Source organism: Haemaphysalis longicornis, unplaced genomic scaffold (assembly GCF_048455015.1).
Source record: "Haemaphysalis longicornis isolate Haplotype H1 unplaced genomic scaffold, Haemaphysalis longicornis Haplotype H1 scaffold_14, whole genome shotgun sequence".
Taxonomy (NCBI): domain Eukaryota; kingdom Metazoa; phylum Arthropoda; class Arachnida; order Ixodida; family Ixodidae; genus Haemaphysalis; species Haemaphysalis longicornis.
This window is the reverse complement of record NW_027526245.1, coordinates 20,219,315-20,233,337: the sequence shown is the minus strand read 5'-3', so window position 1 is coordinate 20,233,337 and position 14,023 is coordinate 20,219,315. Positions and strand designations below refer to the sequence as shown.

At 51.6% G+C, this 14,023-nt stretch overlaps 1 protein-coding gene and 1 pseudogene across 1 annotated transcript in view; both read right to left on the bottom strand.

The window, feature by feature from the left end:
• The window catches only part of LOC144164796 (lysosomal Pro-X carboxypeptidase-like), a 155,288-nt gene that overhangs the window by 125,485 nt on the left and 15,780 nt on the right, over window positions 1-14,023 (bottom strand). The window contains exon 3 of the mRNA XM_077695064.1: window positions 10,767-10,868. Within this exon, the coding sequence (XP_077551190.1) occupies window positions 10,767-10,868 (102 nt within the window). The remainder of the gene's footprint in view (window positions 1-10,766; window positions 10,869-14,023) is intronic.
• On the bottom strand, window positions 1,541-2,844 carry LOC144165318 (uncharacterized; annotated as a pseudogene).

Genomic DNA, 14,023 nt, shown 5'->3' with positions numbered 1-14,023 from the left:
GTACGTGCCCAAGGAGGGAGGACAACCAGCAGGGGAACCGCTGCCCGAGGGAACGCGGGCACGGCTCGTCGTCTGTCCTATCCCTCGCAATATGAACCCAGAACATAACAAGGAGCGAAGGACCGCTCGGGCCAAGGCCCTGGTAGACCTACACGGAAGCGACAACGGGGCAGTGTATGTGGATGCTGCGAGACACCAAGATGAAGAAGACGTCTACGCGGCGGTGGTGGTGACAGCCATGACGGGAGACACGAAGATGGCGGCGAGCGTTCACGCCAAGAAAACACATCAGGCCGAGGAGGTAGCGGTGGCACTCGCCCTAGCAGACCCCGGGTGCACGACGGTCCTTTGCGACTCGAAAACGGCGATCCGCAACTATGCCAAGAACAGTGTGTGCGGTGAGGCCGCGCGCATTCTGCGGAAGGCCGAAGCCAACGGCTGCTTCAGTAGAGGCAGTGTGGTGCTCAAGTGGTTCCCGGCCCACATGGGTAGAACCGTGGCGGGCCAGGTGGGCAACGCGAACCACAACGAGACGGCCAACGCCGTCGCGCGAGGACTTGCACGCCGCGCGACGAACAGCGCCCAGGCCGCCTCGGAGGACGTGGACGCAGGCGCCGAAGATTACGACGGAACCAAGGATACGATGACCAGCTACAACGACGTTGTGCGGTGGTACAGACTGTGTCGACGAACGATGCCGCCTCCCCACCCGAGGTTGACTCGGGAGGAGGCCGTATTATACAGACAATTACAGACGGACTCCGTGATCACCCCGGTGCTCGCAAAGTACATGTGCCCAATGGTGTACGACAGTGATGTGTGCAAACTCTGTGAGTGTGAGCGGGCCACGCTGACCCATATCATGTGGGACTGCAGAATCAGCGCGACGAAGGCAGCAGAAGAAACGACGCTTCCACCACCCTTAGAGGCGGCGAAGTGGACTTATGACTACGACGTGCAACTCCAGGCAGTCCAGCAGGTCTCGGCGGCCCTAGGTTTGCAGCGACCGAGCGACCCCACAGAGGGGAGGGGGAGTGGTGGCTCTCTCCGACCCGAGCGGGGAAGCAAGGGCGCAGGTCCTAGGGTCAAGCCGGGACGACGTCCAGGCCGCGTCACGGCTAGGATGAACCTCTCGTGAAAGGGTCGTCCGAAACCGCTCTGCAGGTGACTAAATAAAGTTGCTCTCTCTCTCTCTCTCCAATCACCACCTCTAACGACTTGCGTATCAGAAGAACACAGCCTGCCGACAGTCCAACAGCGTGGCTAACACATACATAGTAGCGCATTGTAAAAGGCCGCACCATAACGTCGGTCTGGTCCTCACTTTCGACTTTCGTTTCCTGAATGGCGATGATGTCAAGATCTTTCTCCGTTACAATGCGGTACAGTTGATTTTGTCTCCTCTTAGCTGAGAGTCCTCGTGCATTGAGGGTAGCTAATCGAAATGGCTTATGTAAGGACAACATTTAGGGGAAGCAGACCGAGCGCATGGCGCTTACCTTAATCTCACGCCGTATGATGTGCGTTGGCCTACACGTGTTCACGTAATCTTAGTGCCGCCTTTTCCAGGTGACAACCCTCCTGGCTTGGCTGCTGCTCGATGATTCTTTTTTCCCCGTACGGCCTGCCACGGCGCCTCTGGCTTTCGCTGGTTGGGTTCCTCCCCAGCCTCTGGGCCATCTTCATGACGGCGCTTGTTTGGCTGCACCTCGAAGTCCATTATTGCGCTCTCAGCTCCGGTAGTTTCAACGCTGTCTGCTTCTTCAGCGGCGGCGTCCGCCTCCCGAGAAGAGTCAGCTGCTGGCCCGATGTTCCCCTGCGTCTTCACTGTCTTGCTCGCGTCCATTTCCGTAGTGGCCTTGCCCGTTGCCTTCTCAAGGCTGTCCCCTTCTGAATCGCCAACGTCCGCCTCCAGAGAAGAGTCGGCTGCTGGCCCGATGCTTCCCTGCGTCGTCACTGTCTTGCTCGGTTCCTTTCCCGAAGTGGCCTTGCCCGTTGCCTTCTCGAGGTTAGCGTTCGGGGGTTCAGGCGTTGCGGGCGCCGCTGCACCTTCGGCTTCTTCTTCGTCCAGAACGAGGTCACTATTGTCTCCCTCCAAACCTCGACCCACAGCCCGGGCGTACGAGCGGGTGCAGTCTGCCTGCTCGTACCCGAAGGCGTGACTTTCAGAGCACCTGGGGACCCGGCATTCTCGACGAATATGACCAGCCCTCTGACACCTGAGGCACATTGGGGCTCGTCCAGGCACCGCGACGAGCACAGTACCGGGGCCCAACCGCAGCTGATGAGGCAACCGGTCTGGAGTGACACCTTCGTGCAAAACGAGGCGCACAATCCGTGTTGTCGACTCGGAGTTCTCAAAGTCCTCGACACGCCACTTATCACTCGTCACCTCCTTCACGTCGCCGTACTCGGAGAATACCTTGCGTATGGTCTCGTTGGTCACGCTGAAGGCGACCCAATGCAGCTTCACCCGGAGTTCGTGCCTTACTGGGTCAACGACGAGGCAGGGGCGTCCTTTCACTTTGAGCGGCCCACGTTCCAGCAGTTTTTTATTCGCGTCGTGCGTCCGATAATTAACGAGCCATACGTGAGACATCTGGAACGCTCCTATGCCACCAACTTCCTTTATAACATCGGCGTCTCTCAACGGTTCTCTGAAGTCGTCAATTCTATACGGTCGACCGCCGACGTCGCAATGCAGAACGACCACGCGGTTCATCGCTTCTCCAGTGGGCAGGGGGGGGGGGGGGGCAGAACAACACGGTAATCCTTTGGCAACGAAGAATACGGTTCACCACGGCCGGCGTCGGCCGTTAACACAGCTCGCACGGAGCCAACCATCCTGCGTTTTTGAACACTATAGGACCTTGTTTTCTCGAAGCCCTATTGAACTGACAAAGTTTGAAAGTGAATTTGTGTCACTCCTGCCAAAAATTGATGATGAAGCAAAGTCACTTATGGAATCCCCTATCACCGTCGAGGAGGTTAAGGAAGCTATTGACAACTTAAACCTGGGAAAGTCACCAGGCCCAGATGGCCTGAGTGCTACTTTTTATAAGGCTTTTAAACATGACATATCCCCTGTGTTAACTGCTGTGTTTGAAGAAGCGTATATGTTAGAAACGCTTCCAGCATCGTTTTCGGCTTGCCACACGATCTTAATTCCCAAAACAGAGGATATGGTCAAACTCCGCCAAGTCACATCGTACCGGCCCATAAGCTTAACAAACGTTGATTATAAAATACTCATGAAAATATTGGCTAGAAGATTGCAGGCCGTAATTAGCATCTTAGTGGGGCCGCATCAAACATGTGGTATTAAAGGCAGGTCAATTTTTACGAATATACACAAGGCACGGAGTGTGCTTGAGATTTGCGACGTGACGCATACAGGCGTCGCAATGCTACAGGTAGACCTAGAAAAGGCGTTTGATCGTGTGCCCCACGATGGACTTATGGCGGTTTTGTAACATAGTAACATCGGATCAGTTATTATAGAGGGTGTGCTCATGGCTTATAACAACTGTACAACTAGACTTATCGTTAACAAAGCGGTTGGAAGGCGTATAGAAGTGCAGAGGTCTGTGAGGCAGGGGTGTCCTCTTTCCCCCCTCCTCTTTTGCATATATATTGAATCATTATGTTTCAGCATAATAAAAAACGACACTGTCAAGGGATTTCAACTTCATGTAGCTGAAATTAAAGTTTTAGCATACGTGGACGATATCGCTGTATTTTGCGTAGATCAACAAAGCATTGCTAGGTTCATTAATACAGTTAAATGGTTTTGTTATGTTAGTGGATGTGCTGTAAACTGGGACAAGTGCCTGGGCATCTGGCACGGAGAGTGGAGTTCAACACCGGTGGTATTTCAAAATGTAGTGGATGACGACAGCGGTGAAGTACCTTGGTGTTCCCCTAGAGTATTATTCTGACAGTGACCCTTACTGGAGGAGACAAGCCGTAGAGCTTAAGGAAAAGGCAGAGAAGTGGAAGGGCGCGAATTTATCCATTTTCGCTCGCACAACGATTTGCAACCTTTTTATGGCGAGCAAACTTTGGTATGTGTTACAGGTACTCCACTGTTCACGGACAAACGTCCAAAAGTTACATCGTGTTTTCGCAGTTTTTTTTTGGGGATCAACCTGGGAGAGGACGAGTCGTACAAATCTCTTTCGACGTGTACGGGAAGGGGGGTCAGGTTTAACGCATCTCTTTTTACGTCAGTTGGCAAACCGCTTTCTGTTTTGGAGGGATGTAAAGGATCCGTTTTTGCGCACCGTTTGCCAAATGAGATTAGGCAGGGTTTTGCCTGAGTTGTCCGTTAGGACATTGTGTATGCCAGGTGGTATCCGTGGCTATCTAAAAGAAGTTGTGGACTCGTTACGTTTTCTATGCGCACGGTTTTCGTTAGAGTATTTGAGCGCAGTGACTAGGAAGAGACTGTATAACGATCTCTGCGACACTTTTTCCCGTTCCTATGTACAGAATTGCTCGCTCGGCTGGCACGGGTCGAGATGTGTTAAAACGGGTTAAAAGAATGCCAGTTGCACCGGGATGTAAAACATTTTTCTTTCAACTACACACCGGGACACTCCTTGTGAAAACATGGATGCAAGAAAAAGGCCTGTTTATGCCATGGGGTGAACAGTGTTGGTTATGCAACAAACCGGAAACCATTGAACATGTTTTCATTGACTGTTGGGACGGGGTCTTCTTCTGGGATGTGCTGCAACGTACGCTGAAAAAAGATCTGCCAATCGATGCCCATGGTATTCGGTATTTGTCCGTTGAACCTGATGATGATGGCGTCCCTCTAGATCTAGTAATGTTACTAGGTCTGCACAGTATATGGAGATGCCGAATGGCAGTCCGCCACTCGGACATTGATGCGCGGCCAGTAAATGAGTATTTCCGAGAGGCCATATTCTCTTTTCCTGAAGTTCAAAAGGCACGCCAATGTGTTGCAGACTGGTTGTCACCAACGGAGGAGTTAACAAAAATGAAAATATTTTAGTAGTCAGCACTGTACCCTAGAGTGGAACAGTGATTTTATGTCTTAGTGTAATGGGTTTGTTTTGTTGTTGTGTATTATGTTTGCAACAGCGGTGTTTGTCTGGAAATAAAGAAAAAAAAAGGAGATTGCGCGGTTGGTAACGCGCTTTTCTCCGGCGCTGCAGGCCCGGGTTGAAATACCATCAGAAGCCAACTGTTTTTTATTTATTTACTCTTTACAGCGGCGGCCCTTTTCTATACCGAACAACGACAACGACCCTTTTTCGCAGAATGGCGCACTTAAAGCTTTCGCCTTTGTGATGGCCAGGGCGATAGCCATCTCTTCTGCTCGCGTTGCACTTGGAGCCTGGATGGCTGCTTCGCTCTTTACGTTGCCCGTCGTTGCCGCGATCCCCGTGGCTGCGTAGGTGTTTCTCTGCTGATACTGGGCCGCATCTACATATACAGCCCCGTTGTCGTTGGCGTGAAGGTCGATCAGAGCTTTTGCCCTGGCCAACTTCCTTTCCCGGTTGTGCTCTGGATGCATATTTCGCGGTAGCGGGGGCACCACCAAGTGTTGGCGTATGTCCTCCGATATCTTGTTCTTAGTTGTCTCTCTTTCTCTCATGGGTGCGAGGTTCAGTCGATGGAGAATGTATCGACCAGTTCGTGTTGCTGATAGCCTCTCTAGCTGTGCAGTTCATTGTGCCTCCGCAATTTCCTCCAGAGTGTTGTGTACTCCTAGGGCGAGAAGCCGTTCAGTGCTGGCACTCTGGAGGAGGCCTGTAATGCGAGCTTGTATATTTTGCGGATTGCTGCATTGAGTCGGTTCTGTTCTTGCCGTCTCCAATTGTGGAACGCGGCTACGTAGGCTATGTGACTGATGGCAAAGGAGTGTATAAGTCGCAGCAAACGTTTCTCCTTCATGCCTGTTTTCCTGTTTGAAACGCGTCGGATTAGGTGGGATGCAGATATTGCCTTTGATGTGATTTTGGTGACCGTGGCACCGTTACCGCAGCCGCGCTCCAGTAGGAGCCCCGGAACTCTGATTTTTGAGACCTCTGAGATTTTTTGCCCCTCCTTTGTGAGCACCTGGATGTTATTGGCATAGTCTTTCTTTCCCCGACCCTCTGGCGGTATGATCAGGAGTTCTGATTTAGCCGGGAAGCAGACAAGGCCCGACCCCTCCGGTTGTTCCTCTATTGTATCGACCGCTTTCTGTAGCGTGTCTTCAATGTGACCGTCGCTGCCTCCCGAGACCCAGAGAGTGACATCGTCGGCATACATGGTGTGCCGAACACCCTCCACTTGTTCGAAGCGGTTAGCGACGCCAATCATGACCAGCTTAAAGAGCAGCGGGGAGATGACACACACCTGCGGGGTCCCCACGCTGCCCAGTCGCTTTGCGGGTAGTTCTAGATGACCCGCGCAGATCTGAGTGCAGCGCTCAGTGAAGAAGTCTCTGATATAATTGTATGTGCGTTTTCCCATGTTCAGGTGGGACACCTGGTGAAGGATTGTAGAGTGTCGAACGTTGTCAAATGCACTTTGTAGGTCAAGACCTAGTATTGCTCTATTGTCTCTGGTGTAGGAGTTATCCACTATTTCGTGCTTGAGGAGCAGCATTGCGTCCTGGGTACTCAGCTTTTCTCGAAAGCCCTCAAAAGTGTTGGGATAGAGTGCGTTGTCTTCCAAGTAGCGTTGCCAACGATTCAGCAATACATGTTCCAAGACCCACGCATGAGGTCAGAGAGATGGGCTGGAGATTTTCGATGCTAGGCGGTTTTCCCAGGTTTCGGTATTACGATAGCGCGAGCAGTCTTCCATTGTCTTTGGAGACAGCCTTCGCGCCAGCACTTGTTGTAATACCTCGTGAGTGCCTCGATCGCAGGGTCGTTGAGATTCTTGAGTGCCTTGTTAGTGAACCGGTCAGGTCCCGTTGCTGATTTACAGTTGGGTTTCTCTAAGGCCGCTCGAACTTCCCAGAACTCTGTATCGCTAAGTCCTCGTTGACATTTCCAGCGTATTCCTGGTGATTGTCTGTAGGTGTTGTCGGCAGGTACTTTTCGTCCAGCCGGCGTTCCACTTCACTTTCTCCCATTTCTACCACGGCTCTGTGCAGGATTCGATTGAGCGTGTTGTGATTGTGACTCTTTGTCCGGGTTTCGTCCAGGAGGTGTCTAAGTAGGTTCCAAGTCTTGCTCATGTGGAGCTGCCCGTCGGCTGCATTGCAGACTTCGTGCCACTGCTGGGTGCATAGTACCTTATAATGGGCTTCTATTTGTCTATTAAGGATTGCCACCTTCTTGCGGAGTCGACGGTTCGTACGCTGCGTCTTCCAGCGGGCCTATATAGACTTCTTGGCCTCAAGAAGATCGGCCAGGCGGCTGTCCATCTGTGTGATGTTGTCGACAGTCTCTATTTCCTTGGTTATGTCCGAGGTCGTTTGGACGACCGCTTTCACCCAACACTCAATATCGGCGATTTCCATGCGCTCTTGGGGTAGGGATTTGCGGAATGCGACCCAGTCCGTGATCTTGTGCTTTCGAAGTGCTGGCGTCTTTTCAGGAAGGGGGACGACGATTTCGAGCACGCAGTGGTCACTCCCAAAGTCTTCGTGAGTGTTTCTCCATTGGATGTGCTGTGCGTTGTTCTTGACGAAAGTGAGGTCCGTGGTCATGTCCCTTGTTACAGATGTGCCACAACGCGTTGGGTCAGTGGGGTTTGTGATCAGGTGCATACCGGCTTCCGTTCCTTCCTCCATCAAGAAGCGGCATTTGGTGGTCGATGCCGGGTAGCCCCAGTCCTGGTGTGGAGCGTTAAAATCTCCACCGACTATCAGTGTGTTATCGTGGGTCAATCGCGATGCCTTGTACAGAAGCGCTCTGAAACGTTGCTGGCGATGTGCAGGGTTACTGTATAAGGTGACGAGAAAGGTGTTGGCCATTCGATTCTTTCCGATGACAATTTCTACTGCGCAGTGTTCAATGGCACTTCTTCCGATTAAGTCGTGTTCTATATAGGTGATCCCTTTGCGTATGAAAATGCAGACCACACGTCCGGCTGCCTTGGCGTCTGCACGGGCGCTTGGCGGGCTTGCATACGTGCGGTAGCCAGAGAGCTTTGGGGGGGTCACGCTGAGTGTTTCTTGGACCCTGATAACGTCCTGGTTGCGACTAATGTTCTTAAGATGCTGCTGTATGATTGCTTTCTTATTTTGATACCCGTTACAATTTCATTGCCATATGAGGAGATCTTTTACTGGGGCGGCCATGACTGGTAGGGGATGGGTAGTGGCTGTGGTTGTTGGATGACCGATACTGGCGGCGGTCCCGGGGCTATGTGCTGTTCTGCTGCCTGTGCGTTGGTGTTCAGTCTTTCCGTAATTGTGGCCAGCTGTGTTTGAATTTGGACGAGGATACTTTGTACTCGTTGGTGCCTTTCGTTTGTGGTCTTGATGACTTCATCGAGCCGATCTTCCATATTTGCCTGTCGTTCCTCTGGCTTATCCTGCCGGAGTCGTAGCTTACGGTCTTGGGTAGACATAGCAGCATTCGATGGAGCTGGGTCAACAGCCCTGCGCTTGCTGGTTGGCTCTGTTTCAGTCGAGTCATGCACGCCTGCTCTGGAACAGGACCTGGGGCAGGTGGCGCTTGCTGTTCGCGGGTTTGACGCGTCAGGAGTCTATCCAACTTTTCGTTAATTGATCTGTTTGTCATTTCGAGATTTGCGATTCTCTGCTTCAATTGTTCATTTTCTGCTCTAAGGGCTTTAAGAACGGCTGATTCGTCGGAACTTTTTGGTGCCATTGTATTTGGTGGGGTTTCAAGGGTGTCTGCCCAGGCTACTGTTTCTCATGTTTGAAAGGGCTGCCCAATTGTACTTCTGGTTGTAGATCTACTCCTACTGTTCTTTTCAGTTGACTGCTGTCTCAGAGGCGGGAAGCTTGTTGCGTCAAGTTCGCTGAATTCGTGCAGCTGTTGTTGACGCAGCTGTTGACCGTCCGATAGCTTGCGGGCCCAATGTCTTTTTTTAACGACGTAAGGAATTTTGAATTTCTTGGTGCATTATTTAGCCACGGTCATGTGACTTTCACCACACAACTTTCACTTGGTTTGGCAATGGCCGGCATGCTCAGCGTTAGGGTTCACTAAACCGCAGGCTATGCAAACTTTTGTGTCTGGAAATGAACATACATCGCTTCTATGGCCTATTTTTCTGCATTGCCGGCAGTCATCAAAATGTTTTCGATATAGGCTTCATCTGAGCAGCAAGGGGCCGTATTTAACAAGTTCAGTAGCCTATGTCCTTCGAAAAGCACTGACTGTAGTTGTAGTACCAATTCTGTGAGCCTGCAGTGCAAATGGATTGGATTAATTGACAACATTGGCATTTATATCCCTCTGGGTGTCTTCAATAGCCACTCTAATCACTCCTTTCACCGTATCTTCCTGCGTGGCCTGATACGTGCATATTTCATGGGTTTTGTCTCCAATCAGTAGGCTCTTCATCCTTAGGTATTGCACTGCCCGTTGGTGAGCTGGGCTGCTATAATCACGATAACATTCGGGGCATTATTAGTGCATACGGTATCAGCACTTGCTTCCTGTCTTGGTATCCCAGATGACGCCAAAATGGCAGCCATCGTTGTCGTGACCTCTGTCCTTGCTAGGTTAAGTCCACTGCGTGGCCGAACAATGACCTTGATATCCTCCCGCGGCATAACTGGTGGCATACGGGCTGCCTTGGTGAGTGCATTGGCTACCTTCTTGGCACAAGTGACTCTCTCTCGTGGTCTTGATTGACGCGCATTGATTGAGGACTCACCAGTGGTTGAGTTGGCTTGTTGTGTCCCACGTTGCACGGTGGTAATCCAACCGGCTGTGTCCGAGGGATCGAAGTCTTCTCCTTCGACTTCGATGCTTGTAGTACCTTCGTGGGTTCCAATTTGTATTCCGGAGGTTGATTATCCTTCCGGTGATGACGTAGTATCCATTGGTGTCGTCGTGGAGCACATGGCGTGTTCTGTTAGGCCTAGCGTGAGGCCTAACTCCCCAGCGCAGCAGCTGCGGCGGCGGGCTCTCCGATCTAACCTCCTTTTGGCTCGATGACTTCGTGATGACCATCGTGACTTGCTGATTACCGTGGTACCACTCTCGATGGCCTGGGTAGTGGTTAGCCAGCGTGAGTGGGAGCGAAACCTGGAGCTGATGCAAGGGGCTTTCGCATCTTGCGGCCCCCTAGCGGGAGGTCCGCCACACATGAGTTACTGGCTCGCTTTGCCTCCTCAAGAGCGCCGGAGAGTTTTGAGGCGGGGCCATCGAAAAATCTACGCTGCACGACGAGCGAAGAGGCAGGCGTTCGCTGTAGCCGACACCAGCGTAACCCTTACGATGCCGAGATTACACGCCAGATACATATCGCTCTGATGGCGAAGATATTGTCGCACAAGAATTTGACATAACCTCGAAATGCCAACCATTAGACAAAGCAAATCGCATAACTTGCAATAAAATGTAATTCTTTCACATCCTCACACTGAAGGCGCCTGTAGCCAAATTATACAAACACACCTAAATGCGCTTTCATTTGTGCTTCTTCCTTTCTTAGGTATTATGCGCCCGGCCAGGCCTAGGAAAGAGAAATCATGTTAACAATGCTCACTTTTCAGATTTGTTGCAGGCTTTGTTCGTTAATAATGTTTGGGGCTGTGCAAATAAAACACAAGAAAGATGAGCTTTGTTGAGATCACACAGCGGCGTGCTTACCCCGAAGGAGTCGTTTCCAAAGGGCAACGAATTTCCGTAGTATCGATGCTCGGGGAAGACCAGGAGCGCTTTGAACTCTTCGGCCCATTCCCACATGATTCCCTGGAAAACAAACGCCAGAAAATAATGTAAATGGCCATGTGCAAAACAAGACAATATTCAAGGGACCCTGCATCACTCTTTGAGAAGTGCTAGTAAACCTGCGCGACGTTTAGATTACACTGCCAGGAATACCTGAGCCAAATATTACACGTGCACGTGAAGCGGTGAGCGCGCAAATCGATGTGAAAGACGCGGAAAAACCAACCGCTCTCTCTTCAGTTGTTCTCCTTATGCAACCCCTGGCATGGCCTAAGGGACGTCACATAGGCCATGGCTGCCCGATCGGCTGTCACTGGTCAACTTCGCGGCTAGATTCTCCCATTTCCGTCGTCGTCATCGCTGTGTACATACCTCTTCTATGCCTGAACCTGTGGGCAGTTTTGCCGTTTATTTTGTGTTTTGAGTGCGCGCAGAGTTTGAGTGATGAGCTCAATACTTCCCTTTCAACAGGACCTATCGACTACAAACGTTTATTTCTTCAAAAACGCCCTACCAGCCCAAGCGCGCACTTGCGAGCAGGCAGCCATGCCTTCTTTTTTGTGGCACCAGACCGGAAATAGGCCCCTCCGCGTTGCGGAGAAAAGCAGAAAACTACCCGGCATGTGATATATCGAAGGCCGCCGAAGAGAACGCCGCGAGCTGCCCCCATCTCCGGGAGAGAGCGCGCAGCTTTCGTCGCGTTGTCTGCGGTCGAGTTGAGAGGGAACGATTATGCGCGATTTCTCATCGCGCGTAGTTTCGTTAATTGTGAACGGATTTTCATAATTCTTGCGGGAGGAGATTTCTGGGACAATAGACTTTATCCCAAAATACATTACTAGTAGTCGATGGCAAGTGTTGCTGGGTCCCTTTCAGTCCGTGGTAAACCAGGGCGAGGCGACTTTTTTGGCCTTCGTGAAAGGCGCGTCAAAAATATGATACACGAGAGAAACCTTTTCTGCGACTGAGGCTCTTAAGCTTTGCTGCGAGGTGCCGCCCAAATTTTCCTCTGCACGTTTCGCGCTGTTATCCTTGCCGGAGAAACTACCAGCCCCATCTACGTGCGTTCTGAAGGCTGGCGGTGAAGTAAAAAAAATGGGGAGGGGGGAAGTTAACCCCCGAAACTACACTTGAGCTAGAATGCGCGGCGTAGCGGAGGGTTCCGAAATGATTTAGACCATACGGGAGCTTCAACGTGCTCCCAAATCTCGGCCACTGGCGTTTTCACATAAATATACAGCCAGTACCTTACCGAACTCGTGCAACTGAAGTGACGGTTCATAGTCATTTATTTAGAAATTTCGTCGTATTGGTTTATACGAACATCACTTTGAAACACGGGTTACTATAGTACCGCGATAATCTGGCCGCCACCGAGCCCAATGAAACGAGAACAGAAAAAAATGTCGCCATTTGATTTGAAAAACGCCATCCAAGATGGGCCATACAGAAACAGAACAAAAACGAATATCACAAGAATATTAAGCCACGCTGTAGCGGCCCAAAAAATAAAAAACATCCCCCTCGCGAGGGGCACGATCAAATGCAGAGCATTTCTGCGGGGGGGCGCGCCTGCAAGTCGTATGGATTACGTATTGGTTGTTGTTGTTGTAATTGTTGTCTTCCAGCGTAGACATTGTCGATGAAGTCGATGGTGAAACGCGCCGTGAACCCCCTGCCGCGGCTATGACGCAACGTGGAGCGGCTATGACGCAACGTGGCGCGGCTATGACGCAACACAATCCTACACAATCCACTTTAATCCAATCCAATCCAAATCCAAGCCAATCCAAGCCAATCCAATCGAATCCAATCCAATGCCCCTCGCGAGAGAGTGTTATAGCGCCGAAATCGCCACCACGCGAACGCGTGATGCTGACGTCACGATCACGCCACAGATGTTAGCGACCGCAGCACGCTTAAACGACATATGTGGTTTAAGCGCGAACCGACCGCGGCGAGAGAGCGCGATGCGAGCGCCCCACCTGTTCTTGCGCGCGAACCTAACGCGGCGAGAAAGGGTGTTGCGCACGTCCCCACCTGTTGTGCGCCCGAACCGAACGCGGCGAGAGAGGGCGTTGCGAGCGGAGAGAAGGCGAGGAGGACGCGGGGGAGAGGGCGCACCTCTGGCCGACGGTTGAATGAGTCAAGGATATAAGGCACGTTCGTAACCTTTCGTTCTGTGTCGGCTTTGTGGCTCAGTTGGTAGAGTACCGTGCACCTTGCGTTCCGCGCGCAGAGTCGTGGGATCGAAACCTGGCGCCGGCAAGTATTTATATAGTGTAGGGGGAGCGATGCGGACGCGGACTACGGACGCCAACGCGGGTGACATCGTGAGTTACTGAAATGCTCTGCATTTGAAAAAAAAACACAAAGCCTACAGAAACTCGGCTCAAATGACGCCCCGAAGCTGGTGTGAACAGCGCAGATCAGGCGCGCAGTTTCGAATTTGTCTTTTTCAAAAATGACCACTCGCGTCCGTTTCAGTCGCAGTTGCGAGGTTTGTGACCAATCGACGAGCGCAGACCCCGCCGTGCTTGTACCGCGTCGTGCCTGATCGCCGGCATTTGATCAGGGCTCGCTCGAAGCGGACACATTGACGCGTTCATGCGATGCCTGCGGCGTCACCCCAACGCGTGCCCGCTTTGCCCTCTCCCACTGCATCGGAATTCCGCGAGGTGCCGCCACCCACCGATCCACCCGCTACCGATGCTCTCCCGCTAGGTCGCACGGTAGCAGACGATCCGCGGGCGAACCGTGCACTGAGCATCCCCGCCTTTTGTCAGTTCATGTTACGTTCTTCATGTTGCTCTTCATGTTACGTATTTTTTACAATATCTGTGAGAATAACTGCCGCTGAATTTGTGTAAGCAATACCTGCTGATTAAACAAGCGACGATGTTTTGCTCGTGAAATTTAAAACAGAAGAATACGATGTTGTTGCCGCCCATTCTTCAGCGTGCGGAAGAAGGATTCGGATGTCTCCTACCATGAGTTCTCAGTGAACGAAGCCCCGAAAGCACAACGGGTAAAGAGCATTTCTAGAAAGAACAGAACACCCAACTGTGAGTTACTCGATGGTCTGCAGCCTGCACTTTCGGATCGGGAGACTTTCGGAGTAACAGGAAAAGAAGTAAGATGCTGTGCCTAGTGTTTCCCGCACTACCCTTCGTACA